General features: G+C 38.9%; 1 protein-coding gene across 5 annotated transcripts in view; it reads left to right on the forward strand.

The window, feature by feature from the left end:
* Nucleotides 1-23811, forward strand: part of ZMYND11 (zinc finger MYND-type containing 11) — a 103644-nt gene that overhangs the window by 74487 nt on the left and 5346 nt on the right. For 3 of the 5 annotated variants that reach the window (XM_053952046.1, XM_053952061.1, XM_053952053.1), the window contains 11 exons: nt 2552-2713; nt 11573-11650; nt 12027-12119; nt 13577-13664; nt 14778-14833; nt 15632-15709; nt 16260-16378; nt 18212-18419; nt 20245-20313; nt 22031-22303; nt 23367-23552. In XM_053952046.1, coding sequence (XP_053808021.1) covers nt 2552-2713; nt 11573-11650; nt 12027-12119; nt 13577-13664; nt 14778-14833; nt 15632-15709; nt 16260-16378; nt 18212-18419; nt 20245-20313; nt 22031-22303; nt 23367-23552 — 1410 coding nt within the window. The remainder of the gene's footprint in view (nt 1-2551; nt 2714-11572; nt 11651-12026; nt 12120-13576; nt 13665-14777; nt 14834-15631; nt 15710-16259; nt 16379-18211; nt 18420-20244; nt 20314-22030; nt 22304-23366; nt 23553-23811) is intronic. The other 2 variants (XM_053952072.1, XM_053952082.1) reach the window with 1 other exon arrangement.

Below are 23811 nucleotides of genomic sequence, written 5' to 3' on the forward strand. Positions count from 1 at the left end.
CCGCTTTCGGGAGCGCCCGGCGACACCTGGCGGTGCGAGCGGGAACTGCAGCCCCGCCGCGCCCGCGGCTGCCGGAGCGGCCTGACCTGCCCGACCCCGGGCGCTGGCGGCCAGAGCTGGGCGCAGCTAAACGAATCCCATTTCCTGCATGAAAATAAAGAAGTTAATAAATAAATAAAGTGCTGGGAGCACATTCCCCTCCCATTCACACTTAGGTAAAACGATAGAAGCAATAACCAACATTTCATTGCTGTTGGAGGAAAATTAATGCCTCTGACCTCGCTATTGAAGTCAATAGGGCAGTTGTCCACAAGGGTTATGTACCTTTTTTTATCTTTTTTTTTTTTTAACTAGCTTTTCAAATATGTTGCACAAATGACTGTTTTATGTATACTTATGCACTAAATATACTGCATTAAACTAAAACTTTTTTCTGTGAAAAACCTTGCATTTAGAAATAATGAGGTTTTCAAAACTTTAGAGTGTGAATACTGAAGGAAGCCTCTTCTGCTGTTTTATTTAACGTCATGGTTTCTGGCTTCAGTGTATGGTTCTTCTTGCCAGCAAATATATTTCCGTATGTTTATGAAATTCCACATCTCTTTGCCAGCATATTTCTTAACAATGGAATATCTGGGAGATACGAATATTTAACTAGTACAAACAAAAATTAAGAATCTTGGAATCCTGATTCTGTGGTGAAACTGCAGGACCTCTTGGGGTCTTCTCAGTTTAATTTTTATCTAAATATACATTCAACCAAAACTGATTATTTTTCTTGCCTAATGGACGCTTTACTGCCACCTGATTTTTTTTTTTCATCTCCTACATACAGTTAATATAAATGAAGTACAAAACACTACTTTATCCTGATTTCTCTCAGTCTACAGGCAAATCAAGTACACCAACAATGCAGTATCTTTAGTTGTTTACAAAATATCATAAACAAAGGGCTCCCAAAGTACACAGCCACTGGACTTTGGAAGGGGAAAGATTTGGTGAAATAAGAATGTGTTCTTTTAGCCAAATTTGGTGGTATTATGCCATTTTGAGATACACAGAATTTGCCAGTAAAATGAAATGAGGAGAAATGACAAAAGGTCATGTTACACTGTTAATCTGCACAACAAAGGAGGGCAAAGTTCTGAGTTCAAAAATCACTGGTTAAGATTTCATAGGGTGGTTTTTTTCCCCCCTCTAAACTTGCTACCCCTGCAATCCAACATTCGTGGTACATCAAGTTTAGTGCAGGCAGTCTGGGTTGGGGCTGTCCCAAAATCTCTGTGTGCATGGGGGCTCTGGTCAGATGAGTTCTGTGCACAGCACGGCCGCTCTTCAGCACGAGGGACTGGAAGTGCCACTTGAGCGTGGCACTTCTTACGCTTCTCCGCTGGAGGAGACCTTTCACACAAGGACTGCACTTCCCAGGCACAGAATAATGAAAATCAGACAAATGCCAGTCCTGGCAGTCGGTGGGAATTGCTAACTCCACCTTTACAACGTGACATTAAAACCAGCTTGATCAGATTTTTATCAAGATAATTTATTGAAGAATAGGAGTAGTTTTTTTCAGAGATCTGAACCCATTGGAAAGTGACATTTGACATGAAAAGGCATTGGGAGTTTTATCTGAGATATGACAGCTATTTTGTCTTTTAAGTGTAGAGAAAACTGTGGCATTTCAGATAACAAACATAAACATTTCACACTGGCCACTGGCAATTCTGCTTGGTTTTAGAACTATAGATTCCTAGAGCAAAATTCTGCCTCCAAATTATATGCATGCTGCTCTCATTTATTTCAGGAAAGCTTGTGCACATGTTTCAAAGGTCAGAATTTGGCCGTTGGGGGTGAATTTTCAAGGAAGAGTATATTAAAGACACCTGTGCATCAGCAGAACCATATCCTTTGTCTACTGCAGAACATTCCAGGAATGAGCCCAGTGCTATTGAGCACAGCAAGTGAAACATTTTATATGTTTTGAATTGCATTGGGATTGCTTAGCAGGAACATTTCTTGCAGTAATTGGTTCATGATTTCATTTATTTCTTGTAACTCAACACTTTGATGCTGAAAAGTTGTCAGTTTTAAGAGAGTAAAGACTGGAAGGGACCGCCCTTCAGAAAATTACAGTTAAAAATATAATGTAACAATCAAACTAAGGGAAATAGTCCAAGAAAATAGGTGTGGTCTGTTGAGGTGCACAAACTTTTGTTTGCAATCTAATACAGAGAGGTCAACAAATGTTTTACACAAAGGTAGAAAACAAACCCACTTTTTATTGTGGACAGGGCTCATATTTGAAATTGTAACTAATCAGACAATTGAAAAAATTAATACTTGGCATTCATATTCTATTGGAGTTAGTGTGTATTAAATTGATGAAGATCTTTAAGCACGTAGGTTTTCCCCTGATTTTTAAACATTATACACTTCTTAAAAATGTTTATAATGTCTAATTGCTGCTGGATTTCAAGACATATCAATTTTGTTCTTAGTTCCTGCAGATTTTGACAGAATGTCATACCAAAATATTTTGTATTTTTTGTAGGACTGGGAAACAGAAAATCATGACTGGTATTGTTTTGAATGCCATTTGCCTGGAGAGGTGTTGATATGTGACCTGTGTTTTCGTGTGTATCATTCCAAGTGTTTGTCTGATGAGTTCAGGCTTAGAGACAGCAGTAGTCACTGGCAGTGCCCAGTTTGCAGGGTGAGTACCTATGAGATTTCATGTGCTGATTAGAGGATTGATATTCATTAATAGATTTATGAAGGTGTCCAGATGGTCTGGCCAGGTTATTGGGTAAAGAACTGAACATTGAAATGATGGTTCATACCTAGAGCATCTGTACAGAGGTACCAAAATGTGGTGCATGTGGCAGATGGCTGTTTTTGAAGACTCCAGCAAGTTTTACTTGCACAGTACCCTGTGCCAGAGTGTGTGCACCTGAGTGCAGTAAACTGTGGGAACCTTCAACAAGAGTAAACAAATTGCTGTATAAGATGCTACTGTTTTTACTTAATGCTGTTTTAATGAATCATTTTTGTATTTTGATGACTTGCATTCTTAATATTTTATTGGAACGGTATTTTACATTATAAAGCCACAATCATGTTACTGATGAGGCTAGTATCAAAAATATGGAGTTAAATCCTGCTTTTCATTTACTGATGTGAATTCTATTGGTGCAAAAAGGGCAATCTGGATTTCACTCATGGCATCCATATCTATATTGGTTTTTCTTTAAAAATGCTATTCTTATGAATATGGCAGGGAGACAGCAAAAAGCATTTCTTATATACTTTCCAAGAATAGGCAGATATGTTCTCTACATGTCATTAGAAGATTAAACATTCTGGTCAGGATGGTGCTTACTGGTACCTAGCCTTGAATCAGCCAAATACCTGTTGCTGTTGTCATCTCTGTGTCACCTCCCCAAATGGAGCATGTCACTAGGCTTCCTACAGAGCCAGGCTCCCTTCCTGTGGAAGGAATAATGCATATGAATGTTTCAGATAAAATTGTTGCTACAGAAAGGCATAAAACTGCCAGTTCCACTCTGCTTCGGATTGCTGGAGAGAGAGGCACTTCCTTTGCTAAAAGCTTGGATTAGCTGTAGAGCCCCAGACTGACCTCAGGATGATCTGTGCTGCAAGGAATGTAAGCTTTCAGGCACTTTGTGGGATGGGGAAGCAGTTGTTGAAAACATGTGGATTGTTTCGTTTCAAAACAGCACTTTTTGACTGCTGTTACCTTAGCATGAGTTCCACAAAACCTGTTGCTGTTGCCTCGGACTGGGAGCTCTCAGGGTTTAGGGAAATAGTAAGAATATCAGGCCTGCCTCAAGGAAGCTGAAAGTAATGAGAAAGAAGTAGTGGCAGGGAAAAAAATTGTTAAGAATAAAGACATATACTGTATCTCTCCGTATTGAATTGCTAGCCTTTAATTTAGCTACTCAATATTCCCTCTGTTAAAAACAAAAAGAATGACCATATATAGATGAATTATTTTCATATTTTTAAATAAATCTCTTTAATAATTGTTGGGTCTTATTACAAGTATTGGTTATTCCTATAAATAGTTAAAATTAGGTAAACTGCATCCAGTCTTCAGTTTGCTAGGAATTTTAGATGATGCCTAGTGAAGGTAGAGGATGTGGATAGTTTATGCCACCTTGTGTATGAGGTGGTTTCATAACATCTGTCTTGTACCAGAGTGGAAATGCTGAATCATTGCTTGGAATATGCTCTGATACATCAGCTTTGAGAACAGTTTGACTTTCATCATGAAGCCTTGAAGTCCTTTATGGCAATGATATTAAATAAATGTTTACCTTAAAAAAAATCCTGTGAAACTTGAGCCATGTGCTCTCTGCCTATCCTTCTGCATATTGGTTCCTTTTTTGTTATACAAATATTAAGGAGAGGATTTGGGGCTCTTAAATACTTCCTGCCCCAGAGGCCTTTGGCTTGCTTAGTGCCTCAGGTGATGATCAACCTATTTTTGTGGATATTGTGAACACCATGGCATCCTTTCTCCCCCAGTGCCAGCAGCTCCTATTTTTCTTGTTAATTCAAATCACTTCAAGCCCTAATTCTGCAAACTTGGGCTAAGGAGGCTTGCACAGTCCCTGTAAGTGTGGGAGTCAGCATCCTTGTGTCAGTAGTCATCCTTCAGTATTCTGTTACTTTCTCCCCACCCTCCTAGGAAATGACTGCTCTAATTTCATTTTAAAAGCAAGAAAGTGGCCTATATTCAAAAAACTAATAATGTGGAGAGAGCCCTGGCTGATGTCCAGAGGGCATAACAGAGCTTAACCATCTTGCATGAGGGCAGTGGGGGATTCACACTGTGTTATCAGCAGTAAATAAGTATCTTCAAGAAAAGTGATAGCTGGGACAAAGAGATACATATATTTTCATATTTAATTCCATAAGTGGACATGGCACTTTTCACTTGGAGATTTCAAAGCTCTTTACAAAGGTGAAGTAAAAGTATGTTTAAAACATAATGTATTGAGAGAAATAATCGAAGAACACTTCATTCTTATGTAAAGATTGCTCTTGTAATGCTTCCAAAGTCAGCAAGCCTTTGGATTTTTCATTTCACAAGTGCTGGTTGTATTAGTTTGATCAACCAGTGCAGCTTTATCTTGCACACTTGGCTACTCAGAAATATTTTATAAAGGCCATTGCTAAGGATTTGTTCATAACTCTAAAAAATATTTTCTTCCCATATCATTTATAACAATCCCTTTCAAACCTTGTTCTGAACTCTGTTTGCCTGCTCATGGTTTTTCTCCATTGCATCCATAAAAACAATGTCCAGTTCCTCATTTGTTTCTTTTTTAAATTGATGGGACCGCTCTGAATATTTTTGTACCCTATATAACTCTCAGCAGGAGTCAAAAGTCAAACAAAGTTCAATTCAAACCACATTGCACTGATTGAAATTTTTCCCTGACTGTTGACTAATCATTGTCTTAAGTGAAATAAATTGGCGTTATCAGCAAAATTCCTGGTAGACAAGTCACAAGAGAAAAACTTAATATTGAATGAGCTTAGAGATTACATTTTTCACTACTGGAATAGTCCGTTCCAGACAGGGTTAGTCAACTCAGCCTCTGAAGGAAGGATGTAGAAAACTTGTACATTCATTGCTTCTCTTCAGTTATATAAAACAAGGGAATTAATTTTCTTCAGCTGTTACTTTAAGTACCTAAAGACTACAAAAAGTACTGCCAAAATACTAATTATTTGGAGGGGGAATAGATATATATGAAATTATGAGTAGGGGAATTTTGATCATGTTGTTGTAACTAGCTATTATTATTTCTTGTCTAAAGATCCAAATTAAAAAAAATATTATAAGAAGGCAAAATTAAGCATTTTGATATCTCATTTGTCAGAGAGAAATAAGAAACAGAAGGGAAGAATTAATCATGTGGTTTTGCTTGACTACTAAATTTTTTTACAATCATCTGATCAGAGATTGGTCTTCCATGCATGTTCTTTGCAAGGACATACAGCAAATTTACCTGTCATAGTCAGAGTGGGTATTCCAATATTCTTGTGGTTTATACATAAGAGACCAAAGTAATCTGTAGAGCTTAAGATATTAAACACTGTGTTGGTATCTATTCTATAGATAGGCTTTCTCTGAGTGCTGGTACTGTACTGAGCATTTCCTAGAGTACATAAAAATAAACCATTATGCAGTTCACAATCAACTTCAGGCAAAATTTGACAAGTGAGAATGACAAGCAGTGGCAAGTTAGAAGCACAGGAGGATGGAGGTTACTTAAGTGAAGTTACACAAGTGCTTAGATCAGGGGGGTTTAGGTACCAGCTGTCAGTCAGGGTGGTTAATGTCAAATACAAGGAGGGAGGAAAGAATCTGGCTTTATTGGCTTATTTCATAGCGTTATGGTAGGAGTTTGAGACCTGGATGGGGAAAAACATATCCTTGAAACAGTATTTGGTGTGATCACACAAATAATAGTCATGGGTTGGTGGGAAAAGGGCAGTCCTAGTGTAGGACCAGTTTTAGCAGCACAGAGGCCACACCTGTGAGTTGTTAGTCCTCACCAGTCCCTCCGTGCACCCTGGAGTAAATCAGGGAGCTGACAGAGCTGGGCACTGCATAGGGACATACTGAATAAAGTAGAAAGGAATTTGTCCACAGCAGTGAGAAAACTGGGTAAGCTCCACTTAGAGGCTCCTGCCACCTTCTTTGTGCAGATAAAAGCATATTTAATTCATACAATGCTTCATATTCAGAAAGTGCTTAATGCACCATACATGTAGAAATCAATTTGTGGATTCAGCTGTAACATTTCCAAAAGCACCTGATGCTTTAAAAAGTCTAATTTTACTGCATCTGATCATGAAAGAGGCAAATCTTAGGGCATATTTTGCTCCTGCAGAAGCTTTTCTGTGTGATGCTTAAGGCACACAGTGCATTGATTGCTCTGAGACCCATTCCATGTGCCTGCATACCTTTCTTAATGGTACAGGAAACCTGAGGACCTGAGGGTTGGAAGTTTGAGAGGGCAGCAGAGCAGTAAAGCTTTCCATATGTAGCACCAAATTCCTCTGGCAATTTAAGCCCTAAAAAAGTCCAAGGGCCAGTGTGTAAAGCAAGAAGTTTCTGAAGAGCAGTGGTGAGTGTGTGTTAGACTCATGTTTATAGTTCCCCTCTGCAAATAAACCCCTGGAAATCTGAATTGGTTCTGAAAATGCAACTGATGCCTTAGAAACACATATCTGGCATTGAGCAGCCTTCACATAATCCATCACTGAACTGAAATGCAGCTCTTTGATGTGTGTATACACAGGACAGGTGAGAGAGGAAGGGAAAAATATTCATTAATGGGAGATTATAGGGAAACAAAAACCTCTTTAAATGGTACAAATATAATTTAAATGCCTATAGCTAGACAGAATGCTGGCGCTGGCACCTTGCATTTCTTAGAGTTTTCTTTTTTTTTTTTCTCTTCAAATGAAAGAAAGCAACTGCATCACAGTGGCCACTGCCACCCTGGGAGTTGAGAGCTAACTCAGAGTGCAGAGGTTTGTCACTTCCATCATCCCTAGTGCTACTGCAGGATGGTGTTTCTGGGAAGTGCTCCTGGCTTCTCTAGCTTCATGTGGTTGGTAAAGTCTTGCAGTGAAGTCCTGCACTATAAGCATCTCAGAATTGCTAAATAAGTCACACCTGCACAGTAGCAATATATTGCTACCCTCTTGAACAGCTGGGCAGTATAGTTAACCTGGAATATTGAATATAAAGAACAATGTAACCTTTAGGTACCAGCTTCTAAGAAACAGATGTGCTGCAGAGAATAAGGCTCATAGAAGGTATTTCCTGCACCCACAAGAAAAGAGTCAGGCTGCAGGCTTGGCCTTTCACCTACCAAATCTCATTAATCTCCTACATGAGGATTGCTGTTGGGAAGGCTATTACTTCACTCCTTCATCCCCTGTCTAAACACATAGGCCTGACCAAGTCTTTCAGTTTACCTTGATTCAAAGCAGGAGGTTTGCAGATTTCTCTGTAGCAGGGTGTGACAGGAATTGTCCCTGCTGCAGGTTAACCCCAGCAGGCAGCTAAGCACCACAGGGCTGCACGTCCACGTCTCCTCAACTCCCAGCTGAGAAAGAAAACAAAACAAAGGTGGTGCAAGGGCAGTCACCCCCAACCAACCCTCATGGATAGATCAATGCCCAGACAGTTCCTGAGTTAAAGATGGCTAAATTCCCCCTAGGCCCCCTCCTCTTCCTTTCTATTGCTGAGCAGGAGGTTATATGGCATGGAATAGCTCTTTGTTTTGTGCAGGTCATCTGCCTTGTTGTGTCTTCTCCCAGCCTCTTGGGTTCTCCCCAGTCTGTTCACTGTGGGCACAGCGAGAAACTGCCAAGGCCTTTGCACTGTGCAAGCACTGCTCAGCAGGAGCTGAAACATCCATGTCTTACCAACACTGTTTTGGTCACAAATCTAAACCACAACACCACACAAACTGCTGTGAAGACAATTACTTTCATCCCAGCCAGACCTGCTACAGTCCTATATTAAGATAATTTATCCCACAGATAGGTATCTAAAAGTATAAGGATCCTGACATTTTGGGGGCTGGATTGAATCTCAGCAGTCTCCTTGAAACAAACTTGAACAAGGTTTCCAGTAGAGTATCTTAGTAGATCTGACAGGGAAAAGAAAGTGGATCTTGCCACTATCATTGTTTTTGTTTCCTGAAAGTAGGAAATTAGAAGACCTAATTTTCATTTATATTTGCTTCTACATCACTCTGCCTATAAAGGGGGATCTGAAAGTGGGTATATTATCTTGTGTCAGAGCAATATAAATAGATTTTATGCAAATCATAGTCCCCATCTAGTATTATCTATTTTCTTGCTTTAAGTAGCTCTAGGTTGACGACTCTGAGAACACTACAAGTCTTCAAAATACGAAGGAGGGTTTTTTAATTAAAAACTTACACATTTTCCATTATAACTTCCAAAGAATGTGTGAATGCTACCTCCTAAATGGCTAATTATTGTTGAAAAGTGAATGAAGTGCTTGAAATGTAACTGGCTTTCTACAAAGGGTGAGCAACCTTGCCATAAAAAGACATTTTGCTGGCTCATAGGCTCCAATTCCCTAAATTTATTACCTTTCAAAATTTAGTAGAGGAACATGGAGATCAAGTTTTTCTTAAAATAAACCAGTGTAGGGAATTGAAGGAAAAGTGGAAAAATTAAAGTTTGCCAGAATTGGCAAGTTAATTATATCATTTTCATTGGTGCTTAAGATGATATTAATTGCTGACATCAATAACTATACAAAGCCAGCTATCTATCTTTTCTTATGATCTCAAGGATAAGACTGTAAACCATCTATCTCAACAGTCTCTTTCAAACTGTCTTGCCCAGCAGGGCATGAAAAATGGTTCACATGAATTCAGAAATACTTTCAAAGGATGATAAATTCCAGAGCCATGTCAGAAAAAGAGGTGCAGGACTAGTCAGTGCATGTGAGTTTTATTGTGTCCTTATAAGTTTCAGTCTTTTAAAATGCTGTGTCATTAGCAAGCACACAGCACTCCAGTGCCTGAAATGACAAAATGACAGCAGTGTTTCATAATGCAGATAATTTAATGCACATTTGGGTTTTCATTTGCAGTGGCAATGTTGGTTTATGAGAAACTGAGTAGGTGATTTGAATTCCAGCAGAATGCACGTTTCTCCTGGTGGTCAGAGTGAAACATGAATATACAGAATATGATTCAGATATACAGTGCAGGATAAATTCTCTGTCAGTCCAGAGTTTCGAAGGAAGGTCAGGCAACCATTAATATTATGAAAATAATGCTTAAAGGGACTGTAGGTTTAGAAAAACCTGGGGCTGGCCCTTTCCACAAGAGAGAGTTTGTCCCAGTCAGGAGGAAGCTGTAGTGTTGTTATGCACAATGCAGTGCTGAGTAGGTTGGTGACTGAACTGGTATTTCAGCACAGTTTGGAATGATTCTAATTGCTGTTAAGCAATCAAATGAGCGGCTTTGCAGGTAGTGCTGTGTACAGTTTTGTTTCAAGAAAGGTAGTAAGTACAATCCTGAGAGGTATAGGCTGCAAGTTTGCTGTAGCACAGAGGAACAGCCTGTGGTTTTCAGTGTCCTCAGTGTCTTGTAGGAGGAATATGAACAGGGGACACACAATCAAATCCTATCGGCATTTTTTGTGCTAATGTGTAATTTTACTCTTGCCAAGTAAATTTGTAAAAGCAGGTGCTCTGTACTCAATGTGTGTGAGCCCTATGTCCAGAGTCATATATAAGTAATTCAATGAAAAATAGCACACTTCTAGTAACTGATAATTTTTAAGCCTATTTTATTTACATGTTAGAACATGGATTCATTTTTTTCTTGTGTTTGCTAAGCAACCATCATCTTCACAATTATGTGGATCTTGCTAAAGACCATCAGATTTTGAGGATGCAGGTGTAACTGAGCCAGTTTGGTCCATACAGTTTGCACACAAGTGGTGAAATGAGGCATGAGAAGAGGAGAAAGCCTGGCAGTCAGTGCACAAGGAGGTGTGAGGAGGAGTGAATGCCTAGCAGGAGATGTGAGCAGTTAGAAACACTTCAGGGAAATAGACCTGGAGCCCATGCCACATGTTTCACTGTGCTTTTGTTTTGGAGAGCTACTGTAGGTGAAAGCAGGGAGGAGGTAGTACTTTGCAGACAGCTGTTGTAGGGCTCTGCAGAGCTGTGCACAGCTGCTGTGAGCTGGGATTGGAAAGGCTGCTTTGTAAGAGCACATTAGGCATTTGCAGAGACACCTTCTCTCTAGCAGCACATTTTCAGTATGCAGGGCTTCCCACTAACCTGGTTATACTTTGAAGGGTGGGGTAAGTCTTTATAATAGTCTAAGACGAGAGGGAAAAACTCTGGATCCTGAACTGCTAAAAAGTAGTGATCTGTGTTCCAGAATCTGGGTTACATTTTGTTAAGGAAGAACCACAAAGCTCCCAGACTGCTATGTTTCTTGAGCAGTAAAAAATGCTCTGAGTTTCTACTGGCTAGAGCCAATTTGTCTTCCTCCCAGATGGTGTCATTTTGCTTAGTAAGCACAAAATTTGTAGCTGGTACAGGATATTATTTTTAAAATTATTTCTTATTTTACTAAAATTATTAATGCCTTGCTAATAAAAAGACCATTAAATAAATTTTCAGCTGCTCGCTAAAATGACTTTCTTCATTGCTTTATTTTAATTAGACACTTTCTTATGCGAGGTTTTTGACAAACTACTATGGATACAAGTGGAAATAAAACTTGCAATTTTTCTATAGCTGAAGTTCTCAGCTCAGGCATAATTCAAAGTAACAGATATAGTCATAGTGGCATGTTAGTGTTACTAACTTCTCAGAAAATATTTTCCCTAAGAAATAGTGTTTTATGTGATTCAAAGTTACCTTTTCAAATAAAGTGTTAATGCAGAGAAAATGTTTATTGGCTGGATTTTGAAGTCAAGTTTAAAATACTAATATGATCCTGTTTTTCTTTGGCAGAGTATCAAGAAGAAAAACACAAGTAAACAAGAGATGAGCACATACCTGCGGTTCATCGTGTCCCGCATGAAGGAGCGGGTGAGTCTGAGCGGGGAGCTTTGCTCAGTGCTGTGCTGCACTGCAGAGCATCACTGTGGTTGCCCACCTGTGACTGTACAGGAAGGAGGGCTACAGGAGGGTGTTTTTTATTTCTCCTGTCATGAACACTCCTGTCATACACTAACCAGGCCTTGAGGTTTGGATCAGTGTCACCAGGTTATGCCACAGACCCGTGGCTGCTCGGACATGGACACTTTTCAGGTCTGAGACACACCTAATCTCATGGGTTGTGGATCCCCAGTTTGCCCTTGTGTAGTCCCCACCTGAAATATTCCAAACTATTGCACTTTCTAATCCTCTTTTATGTGTTTTAAGCAGATTCTAAATAACAAACACTGTCTCATGGTCCTTTCAGGCTATAGATCTAAACAAGAAAGGGAAGGACAACAAACACCCAATGTATCGAAGGCTGGTGCACTCAGCTGTTGATGTTCCTACTATACAGGAGGTAGAGTGACTTGCTTTCTAACTTCAACACTGGTTTTGGTGTCTTTTAATAGTGAAAGTCTAAAAATTCCTAATCCTGTTTAATTCTCTTTATGATCAGTATTTCAGTTTTGTATCCAGCATTAGATACGGAAGCTTAACATGTCAAACTTCTCCTCATAAATAGGTAATTGAGTGAAACCATTTTCAGTGGTGCCTGGTTTTCAGACAGAGTATCCTCAATTGCTTTTATACTAAGGTTACACTAGCATCTGCAGGTAGCTAAAGTCTTCAGAGAAATTATTGTTTAACTAAATCAGTGAATATAGATTCAAGTGCCTATGTGTGCTTCTTTACCCAATGTTTTTGACCATATTCTGATTTCAGTCATTATGCCCTTGTGTGATGTCAGCTTTATAAACATCTAAATGATTCATAAAGAACCAATCACTTTGTTGATCATGAAAAACCAGACTCGCCCAAAACATCTGTTTTGCATTAATTGTTCCAAAAATAAAGTACTAATAAATATATTGTCCCTTTTTTCTGAGCCAAAGGTCTGATCATGACTCAGATAAATCAACTGCACATGACCATAATAAACAGGATATTCATCTTTACTCATTCCTGCAACTGGATTGCTAGGCAGTGCTGTGGTATATCTTGCCCTTTACAAGCACAGATGTGAAGAGCCTTTGTTTTATTATTAAAATGCACAAATAAACAATAGCTTCACTGACAGTATTGGAGACCAGCACTGCTGCTTGTCTAGAAGTGCTGGCAACACTGGTTGAGCCTGAAAATAGGTCAGGCCTTTCTTTCACTCTGTCAACTTCTCCTGCTTCCATAGAAGGTCTTTTGGCTTTGATAGCATTCTACAAGATGATGCTGTTTTTTTTGATAATTGGAATTGTCATAGAGGTTCTTGAGAGAGCACAGCTGAAAATGCCGCATTCCCCATTGGACAAAGCCATACTAAGAAAATGAATTGCATGGCTCCATGTAGGCATTTTTTATGAGGTTGGAAGACTGGGACAATCAGCTTTCATCAGATAACACAGACTGTCAAGTGAAGATCCTGGAAGCTCAGTCCTGAAAGGCAGTCAACATTGATTTGAAACTAACTGATATTTTAAGGTACAAAATGTTCAACTCAGGGAACATATTTCAGTTTGAACAAATGTTCTGTGCCACACCTTATACTGCAGCTACTGCAGCTTCACCTTGTTACAACCAGGAAAACCTTTTTTAAACTTGGTCAAGTATTAAAGGATCTGTTTTACTTCTGGGCATTGTATAAAGGGCAGCCAGTGCTCAGGTACTAACAAACCAAAGAGTTGTAAGTATTCCTCTTGTATGCAGGAAAAGCAGTGTCTGATCTATGTTGCATAATGCAGACTTCTGTGAAAGCTTCTCTGCATAAAGTAGGTAGAGCACTTTGAAGAGTTTTCTCACAGCCTTGTGTTTTCTTTTGTGTAGAAAGTAAATGAAGGAAAGTACAGGAGTTATGAGGAGTTCAAAGCAGATGCTCAACTGCTTCTACACAACACAGTGATTTTCTATGGAGGTAAAATACTATATTTACTGCTTGCCTTGTTTGATTTGTCTTTATTTGTAGGAAACTCACAAGTCCAGGATGAATTTGGTATTAATTAGTCTTAAGTGTGAATGAGATAATTTGAAAGCCCATAAAAATCAAAGTGCATAAGGACTTTTTAGGGCCTTTTCTGGCCCACCTACTACAGAACTATTTTCATCCTCCCTGACTAAACCTCTTAGTGAGAATTACACTTTTTCCATTCTACTTCTTCTTCAGCAAAGCCCTAAGTCAGTCTATACTGCAGATTTTTGCCAATATACATATGTTATCCTAGGGTAGGGTTTTCTTTGCTGTGTCAGCAGGAGCATGTACTACAGACATATTTCTTTTACTTTTGGGCAATATCTGCCATATTGTGACAGCAAATGTAGCTACATCCACACCAGGAGTGTGCTGCTGGTGCAGTGGGGAGGTACAGCCATCAGAGAAGCTGCCAGGCACTGGGAAGGTAATGAGTGACTGATTGGAAGGCAAAAAACACCACCACCATGTCCAGAAGCTGTAGCCAGGTCCTGTTTTCCAGAGCCACCATCTCAGGAAGGATGTGGTTCTCCACTGCAGACGTGGCCCCCATCAGGGGGACTGGGAGGAGAGTGGCACCAGTCTGTTTGCAGCCCCAGGAGATTCACACTGTGGCAGGTGGGGAGAGATGTGAATATGCCAAGAGAGGAATACAGGGAGACTCAGTGATAAACAGTCTGTGAAGCAGCACTCAGAGCACAGAGCAGAGAGGAGAGGTTTTAGGACATCTGCAGTGTGACATTAAGACACAAGCAGAGAAAGGAACTGAGCCCATACTAAGAGCAACTGTGTCTCCCTGCTGCTGCTCCTCCTCAGATACGTACTTGCATTGTTCAGTGTAAAAGCAGTATTGTAGCATATAAATATGACACAGAAAACAAATATTGAACTGATTGTTAGAAAATTTTAAATGGAAGGGCTGCTCAAGCGATTAAAATATGTTTTTTCTTCTTAAGCATGACAATTATAGCATGAAAGTCACAGCAATGAGAGCTGCAAATCTTTGTGAGCACTGTGATCATACTGTGATTGTTTATACCATCTATTTTTAATTTATAGCGGACAGTGAACAAGCTGATATAGCAAGGATGCTTTACAAAGACACCTGCCATGAAGTAAGTACTACCAAGTAAACAAGATGTAACCAAGATACTTCATTTTCATTTCAAAACCTACGAAATTATTCTTCATATTACAAAAAAAAGCATGTGAAATTGAATTATAAATTTTCTCCAGACAGCAGAAAATATAAATTTCCTCTAGCAGCTGATTCAGAATTCCTTTTACTTTTTCTTTAGGTTTTTGTTGTTGGTTGGTTGGGTTTTGTTGTTGGGGTTTTGTTGGTTTTTTGGGGTTTTTTTTGCAACTAGATGATAATTTTAAAAACACTGATATTCAAATATTTAAAAATAATAAAGCAATACAGATTTGGACTAGAAATATTTACTTAAGTGGGTTATTATTATAACTTACTAATATAAATTGAATCTGAAGTGAGATTCCTACCAAATTCTGTAATTGTCATTAAAACATTTCTCCATATTCAGGGGAGACCAAAAAATACAACTGAGGATCTGGCACACTTTCTCCTTTTGTACAGTTGAATTACTTCTTTCAAAATGTACTTTAAATATTTGATGAATTTTAAGAACTGTTCTTTGCATTTCATCTATAATAGATCATTAATATGTCAGTTAGTCTTCTCCCTCTGCCTCGGTTTTCTGAAACACGAATGATGTTTCTTCAGGTTGTCTTTCAGCCTCTCACAGCCCACCTTTAGTTTGCATGGGCAGAAATAACTCCACCAAACTAGCAAGCAGGGCTGAAAAATTTTACTACTTTAGAGAGAGGGACGCTACTGAAATCACGTAAATAGGATTTTTTTTGCTTATTTACCATTTTTTGTTTTTCAGCTGGATGAACTGCAGCTTTGCAAGAACTGTTTCTATTTGTCAAATGCGCGACCTGACAATTGGTTCTGCTATCCTTGTGTACGTTGCTGACACAGATTTTTATTTGTTTTCTTTTCTGTTTGAAAGCGTGCAGTTTTGGTGTCATTAATGCATTGAATATTCCATTTCAGAGGGCTTGTTTCAAAAGCATGGTTAAGACTCTGTAAGCCTGGATATTTTACACAAGTGAAGTGTTGATTGAAGTTCAAAGCTGTAACAATGTAGGTTATAAAACTTGGGTATCAGCCAGTTACAACAGTTTCACAAGAAAATAAGGAGCTTACAGAACTAAAACTTTGCTCCTGAATGAAACTAGAAAGACAAGTTAATTTTTAGGCTGCTTAAGATCTCTGTTTTCAATAGACAGTTGCACCCTTTTCAGACTTCGCGGTTTTGGGTTGGTTTTTTTTTAAGTTGATCCAAGCAATCTATCTAACAAGGAAATGTAAGAAGATAAAAATGAAGATAGCACTAGACACAAACAGTAACCATACTTTTAAGGTACTAGCATATTATCACAGCAGAATACTTGTGGGAGATAGCAATATAATATTTCATATCCGCTAATAAATACAACTTTTTTTTCCAGATACCTAATCATGAGTTGGTTTGGGCCAAAATGAAAGGCTTTGGGTTTTGGCCAGCCAAAGTCATGCAGAAAGAGGACAATCAAGTTGATGTTCGCTTTTTTGGCCATCACCACCAAAGGTAATTTATTAATTCCATGTGCTGCTTTTTACAACAATATTACAAGACTTTATCTCATCTGTCATGTTGTAAATCCTGGTTTAGCTTGTTGCCAACATTAGAAATACTGAATACTTTGCCATAATTGTTTCAGAAGATTTAAATTTCAGTCTAACACATCTGAAGTGTCCAAATTCAGTGGCTTAGAGGTTCTCTTTCCACAGTTGCCAGAAGGATGTTCCTTAATGCCATTTTAATTAAAAACAGTAAGTGAACTTCAGCTGGTTCTTCAAATGTGTAGCAGTCTCCTAATCCAGGCCAAGGTGAAAACTGGACAGAAATGTACTCCTTCTACCAGCAGTATTGACTTCAGGCAATTTCTCATTTGAGCTGAGGCACTACAATTTTGTGGTTTAGTACCATGATATATATCACAAATGTTTGTGTCTCACTGCTAGATCATTGACAGGCCTCCTGCTGGGAGCCAGTTTGCAGTTTCAGAGAATCCCTCTTTACATTGGAAACTTGTCTCTTAGAGATCAGATTTTTGTTCTCTCTCCAGCTGGTTGTTCAACATTTGGGAAGTTTGTAGCAGTGTGACAATGGATGTACTGGTTTGGATTATTTTACTCTTTTATTTATATGCCTATAATGTGAGGAGAAGAGACATTTCTAAAGTAATTCATGGTATTTGGGAGATGGTATATTGTGGTGCATCCCAAAAGGACCTAGACGATTCAGTAACAGAGTTTTAGTAACTGTTTATTTAAATTGCTTTCATGTAACTTGCACAGTATGTAACATCTTTTCACTTTTTATATGAACTACCAAAACTTTCTAATAATTATAAAGTGAGTTATAAAGATCTTTAGTGGTGCCTCAGTCACAGAATGTTTTCCCCTTGAATCTGTTCATGTATATAGTTTAATTTGTTAGTTATCTTTGGCTTTAAGTTCACACAGTTTTAAATTACTTAATAAAGTATCCTGGCACCTGTGGGATGAGGTGCTTGCAATTTCTTAAATGCATGCTGATACAAAAGGCAAAGGATGTTTAACTGCAGTGCCATTGCTTAGTTACTGTGCTGGGCTTGGACAAAAGGCCAAACTCCTGGTTGGTATAAATTGGCATTGTTTCTTTGTCTTTACTCAAATTAAATTTATATTGCAAGAATCAAGAATCTTTTCACAAACATGTCATTTGTTGAGTATTTAATCTGTTAGGCAGATGTGCCTGGCAGTGACTCTATATCCAATGTCCAATGTTGCCTGGTGCTTGGTATAACCTTTCAAAATGTCAAGACCTGCCTATCTAACTCTCTGAGGATTCTCTGAACATATTTAAGTGGACAAGGTAACTTTGGAACCATGTTACTGCCATGAATTCCAGTCCAAAGAAGTACAGCAGTCCCCATGGAAGTTCAGTCCTGGTAGACAAGGGCCCAGGACACAAAATGTCTCTATTCAAGGTGATGAGTTGGTGCATTCCTTGACAGTTTTAGGAAAGAGGTCAAGAGCTGAATTGGATTAGCATAGGAACCTTCAGTAAAAAAAATTTCTGTGTCTGAGGGCATTTAGCAAGAGAACAGGTAAGAGATCGTGCTGGGGAAGGTTTGTGGCTCATCAAAAATGAGACTTTTAGCCATAGCACCAACAGCTAATGAGTATTTATAATAACAAAAATTAACAGCATGCAGTCCATTTTTTTTGAATGTGTTGAGTTTAAAAAAAAATCAAAAAGGAATTGTCAGTGATTGACCATTGTGAAAAACTACTTTTGAAGTCAATTTCTCAGGTTGAGATCCTTCACCTGTATTTCATGTTTCTGAACCTGTCTGTTCTGTGTATTCAAAAGGGCCTGGATCCCCTCTGAAAACATTCAAGACATCACAGTTAACATCCACCGGCTGCACGTGAAACGCAGTATGGGATGGAAGAAGGCCTGTGATGAACTGGAGCTGCACCAGCGTTTTCTTCGTGAGGGGAGATTCTGGAAATCAAAGAATGAGGACAAAGGGGAAGAGGAGGCAGAGTCAAGTATCTCTTCCACTAGCAATGAGCAAGTGAGTGCTGCTACAATATTAGCAATTGGGGCAATTCATTAAGGAGTACAAAGACGTGTTTTTGATTAATGTGCTGTTAATTAGCCTTGTGCTCTGTCTGCAGGTTTGTGAGGACAAGAAGGCTTAGCCTCCCTATCACTTATTCTCCCTATCTCCCTTATATCCCTATCTTGCTATCAGTAATAGCAAGAATATAGATTTTCCTCTTTCCTCAGTTTCTTGGATGACCTTTGTGAAGTTTCAAAGCACTTGTCATGTACAGCACCTTGATGAGACAGATCAAGATTTCTAAAGTTAAATAGGAATGTTCAAGTCAAATGTCACAGATATCAGATGGACTGCAACACTGCCTTCTTGGAGCCCTATCAAGGGACAGCCCTGTGGCTGCTCAGCCTTTTCACAGCTAGAGTATGTTCACTTTGAGCTCTATTCTGCCTTCAGATCCACAAGTAACACCAGCCATGACATTTTCAGCAGGTCCAACTAAAGTTAGGTGCAAATGTTGTACTTGAGGACCACGTGACCAGCAACTGATTAAAGTAATAAAAAATAATTCTGCAAAACAAGAAAAATTACATTGTCTTAACAAAGAGCACAAATGGCCAAAATCCAAAACTTTGCATTTCCACATTGACATTCCCTTATCATAGCTGATCTTTATTAATCATTCATTGTCCAAGAGGGTGTTATATATTCACTGCTTTTCAAAGTTTGCAGGATGCTTCTCTGTATTTTTAGCAGCCCTTTCCCTGGCAACATCTTTCCTCATTTAAAACCACTATCCTTCCTCTAAGTCTGTATTCAAAAAAATTGGTGTATTTTGACCCTCTTCCTTTGTCTTTTTGTCAAACAGGTCTATCACTCAATCTAGAACTAAAAACATAAAAGTTTATAAACCTCTATGTTGTGGTGGAAGGTTGTTCCTTATCAAAGTGGTTTTTAGGGGTTTTTAGCCTTTGTAGCCCATTTATTTAAAGTCTTGTGTGCTGTCATACAACAGCCTGTTGGTAAAACAGGAAAATCGTCACAAATAAAAGATAACTGATATTTCCCTGTTTTTCCAGAAGTGTCAGTCACAGGGTCTGAAGTGTCCATTTACATATTTTCTCTATGATGCCAATTATTTATCCATGACTTGGCTAATGCTTATACCTGTTTTACTGGTTTCCCAGATACAGGAACACAGGAGTAGCCATCAAACTCCCTGTTCTGCTGTAGTCTGCAATATCCTGTTACTAAGACTAGCTAGTACTGCATGCTTCAAAAGCAGGCATAAGACCTTCTCTACAAGCACTGTAAGATAATTACCATCCGCTTAGATCTCATCCTTGTTTCTACTGCGAGACTGACCTTTATTCTAAAGCATAAAGTTCCATACACCTCCAGTTATAATCCACTCTGGATGATCTTACCATATTTACATACTTATATTCTCTTTATAATCACTGCTGTCTTCTGGCATCCAGCAAGATCTGATTTCTAAATATGGGTCACTGATATCAGAATATCTCAGAAAACAAATGTTTGAACTTGTGTGTGCAATGGAGAAAGGAATTATTAAGAGTATTTTAGCAAATGCATGTTGAATGGTAGAACTTGTTCTTTAATTTTGTTCCTTCATGCAGTCATAGTCATCAGTGATAATGTAGAAAGTTTATTGTGTGCACTTCTCATTTAAGAACATTTCATTAACATTTCTATTTGATACCCTAAATAATTGCAAATAATGACAAATAAAAGCCACATCAGTCATGTTACAATAAAAGCCACTTACATTAACTGTTTTTTTTGGGTTGATTCAACATGCTTTTCTTAATGTTCACAGCTGAAGGTTACTCAGGAACCAAGAGCAAAGAAAGGACGACGTAACCAGAGTATGGAACTCAAGAAAGAAGTGAGTAACCTCAATTACTGTGTTTATAGAGATAGCAAAGTACAAAATGTCTGAAATTTTAATAGACATTCCTTCAATTTCAGTCACCTTTTAGTGATGTTACAGTATTAGCCTTGGAAGTTCCAGTCCCACAGCTTGGTACTCCTTGCTAACAAGTGTAACTGTGCCTCCCACATGCAAGTAATGTGTGTCATCATGAGAATACCCTGTATCGTGAATACAGCAAGCCAGCTTACAACATTTCTTTTCTAATAACAAATTCAGGATATCAGTGAGTCCATGAACAGCAGAAATTAGGAAGTGCAATCGAGACTATTAAGTTTATGAACTACCTTACCCAGTTTGCGGGGCTTCCCCGTGTATCCCGCTTGCGGGATCAGGGAGCCAAGGGCTGCGCTATTGCGCGTGTACACAAGGGGGCACTTGCAGAGAGAGCCGTAAATCTGTTCCCGAGCCGCCAAGGACTTTTCCTGGCCTCCTTCCAGCTGCCCGAGGAACGCTGAGAAACATTTGCACATATGTGTGTTCCCTGCCAGAGTACTCGGGATGCCAGTGCAGAGCAGGGTGCAGGTACTGTAGCAGCAGAGCTCTCTGTGGTGGCTGGAATAGGGACATGGCCACTGCTAATTCCCAGGCAGCTGCCTTCCCATTGTACCTGATCCTGCAGGAGGAGGATTGACATGCCATGGATGTCATGGATGGGGGCAGTGACACAGTCGGTGCTCCCTGGGGCACAAACTTTGTTTGAGTGCAAGATAGGGAGATTACAGGAGATGTCTTGCCATTCTTACTGTGTTTTCTGGCAAGCAAATGCTGTAATTTGCTTCATATATTTATGTCTTAACATTTGCCTTCTTGGCTTTGATCAGTGATCCAGAAGTCAATCACAGTGACCTCTTAGAGAGTAATTGATTGCAAAAGGGAATACACAGCCTTTTGAATGATGTGAGCAGTGCCTCATCACACAGACAAGCACAAAGTCCAGTCCTGAACAAGGCTTTGTCTCTACACTGCTAAATGAGCATTAAAACATCTAACCTTAATAAAAAAAAAAATATCATTTGTATCTTCAGACACTTCAAATAGCAATAAACATTTCCAGGAGTATAACTTCAATCTGCTCTAAAGAGCAGGAGCAATTGGTGTTACATTGTAATAACACAGACAGCTTAATTCAGCAGAGTACACTACAGAAACAGTGACTTCTTTCTTGATAATTGTGTAATTATACAGAGCTTCTGTGGTCATCCAAGTCTGGTTCCATATTATTGGAAGCAAGATGTAGACTCTCATTAGCCTTTCATCTTCAAAGGACCTTTGAAGTACTGATCAATCTTTGCAGCACTTCTGTGGAGTCAGTGGAATATCACAGACTCCAGTGCAGCCTGTTGGGTCAGAGTAAGCCCAGAGTTTGCCAAAACAATGCAGGAGCCTAGGCCATGCAACTACAGTCTCTTTAGGCAGAATATTGTGGGGGAAAAATATCTCTAGCAAACCTCTAGTAATCCCAAGGAGTCGGCACAGCCTCCAAGGTTTTTCATATTTTTGGGGAGGTGAGGCTGGCTGAAGTCAGAAAAGCCTGACCCAAGAGTCTTCCCACTCTCAAGTTGGTTTTCCACAGGGATCCCACATTTTTTCTTCAGGGGGAACTGATCAGTTAACAGGTTGACTTGTTCTATTTTGATATCTGATTTACAAGTTTGTTCTTTCTCTGCAGGAGCCAGAACCTGAAACTGAAGCAGTAAGTTCAAGCCAGGAAATTCCCACAATGCCTCAGCCCATTGAAAAAGTTTCAGTCTCAACTCAGACCAAGAAGTTAAGTGCCTCTTCTCCAAAAATGCTGCATCGGAGCACCCAGACCAGTAATGATGGAGTGTGTCAGAACATGTGCCATGACAAATACACCAAAATCTTTAATGATTTCAAGGACAGGATGAAAGCTGATCACAAAAGAGAAACTGAGAGAGTTGTGCGAGAGGCAGTGGAAAAGGTAACACTTGTTGAACACCACCTACCCTGGATTGAGGAAAGGCAATTTTGGGGATTTTTTCACATTCTTTTCTATTTTTGTAACAACCACTCTTACCAAAATTAATAAAAAACGTTTTCCAAAAAGATCACATAAAAATAGTCTCCATTATTGCTTTTTTAGACCATTTCTATACCAATAAGCCTACTTTAAACAGAAAACTCTTGGCTTTTTTGATTCTTGTCCAGTGAAATCAGTTTGTGATCCAAAACTGAAACTAATTGTTCATTCATGAGTATCTGTTTCCAAAGCCTTTCTCTCCATTGTTAAGTGTGATTCTAAACAATGTCATTGTTTAACCGCTAGTCATAAATAATTCTTTTGTCCATCTTCTGACCTAAAGATCAAATCGGGTCACTGAAATTTGTTTGAATTTTCTTATCTAATAATAACTTGTTTAAAATTCAATGTCTAAGCTTGACCTGGTCACCTTTGGCTAGGGCAATTTGGAGGATGATTTGTCTGACCTCACTTAAGTTCCTGTCTTAAGATAAGATGAATTTCCTTCTGGATGAAGGACTGTGAAATGAACCTAGGCAGTTCAAGTGTTAATCCTGTAGGATTAAGACACTGAACATTTAGATACCTGAGCAGGTGCAGAGGAACCTCACAGACAGTGAATACTAAAAGGTACCTCTTAATGAACTCAGAGATGTTCTATTTTGTATTTTCCATTGTGCACTTGCTGTAGATTTATATGCAGTTGTAGATTTGGAAAAAACAAAGTATTTTTTAAAGAGAAATTAATAAATTTATGAACTTATATGCAAATATGCATAGAACTTTTTTAGCTGTTATTGTAGATGCCTAGCAGAGTAGAAATACAGTGACATTCTTATTTTGATTAAATCTGATTTTGTTATATCTCTAATTGAGTAATTTTTATTTCCTAAATAGGAGAAATCTCTAATTAGGTGACCTCCACCTGCATCAATAATAGAGGTTTGAAGAGTAGAGGTTTAAATGAGACACTTTTAATTCCAGTAGCTGTCCCTTGACTTCTTTTGCTGACTGTCTTTGACAGCTGCGTACAGAGATGGAAGAAGAGAAAAGGCAGGCTGTAAACAAAGCTGTGGCCAATGCACAAGGAGAGATGGACAGAAAATGTAAGCAGGTAAAGGAGAAGTGCAAAGAAGAATTTTTAGAAGAAATAAAGAAACTAGCAGGTCAGCACAAGCAACTGATTTCGCAGACCAAGAAGAAGCAGTGGGTAAGTGTCAAAAATTCATCACAAGAGAGTAAGTGGAAATGTATAATGCATCCTGCAGGCAATTGAAGGGATTTCTTCCTTGCTTTTAACTGAACTGCTCTTTCATTGGTCTTTAAGCATTAAGGCTTTTTCCTTCATATTGCTGTTTCAAATCTTCTTCAAACTTGTTGTTTTGATTACTTGCCATCTTAATTTGTTAGTGCTAACAGCAACACCTTCTCGAGTCCAATCAGATCTTAGTATCAAAAATATTTTTTTC

This window comes from Vidua chalybeata, chromosome 1 (assembly GCF_026979565.1).
Source record: "Vidua chalybeata isolate OUT-0048 chromosome 1, bVidCha1 merged haplotype, whole genome shotgun sequence".
Taxonomy (NCBI): Eukaryota; Metazoa; Chordata; class Aves; order Passeriformes; family Viduidae; genus Vidua; species Vidua chalybeata.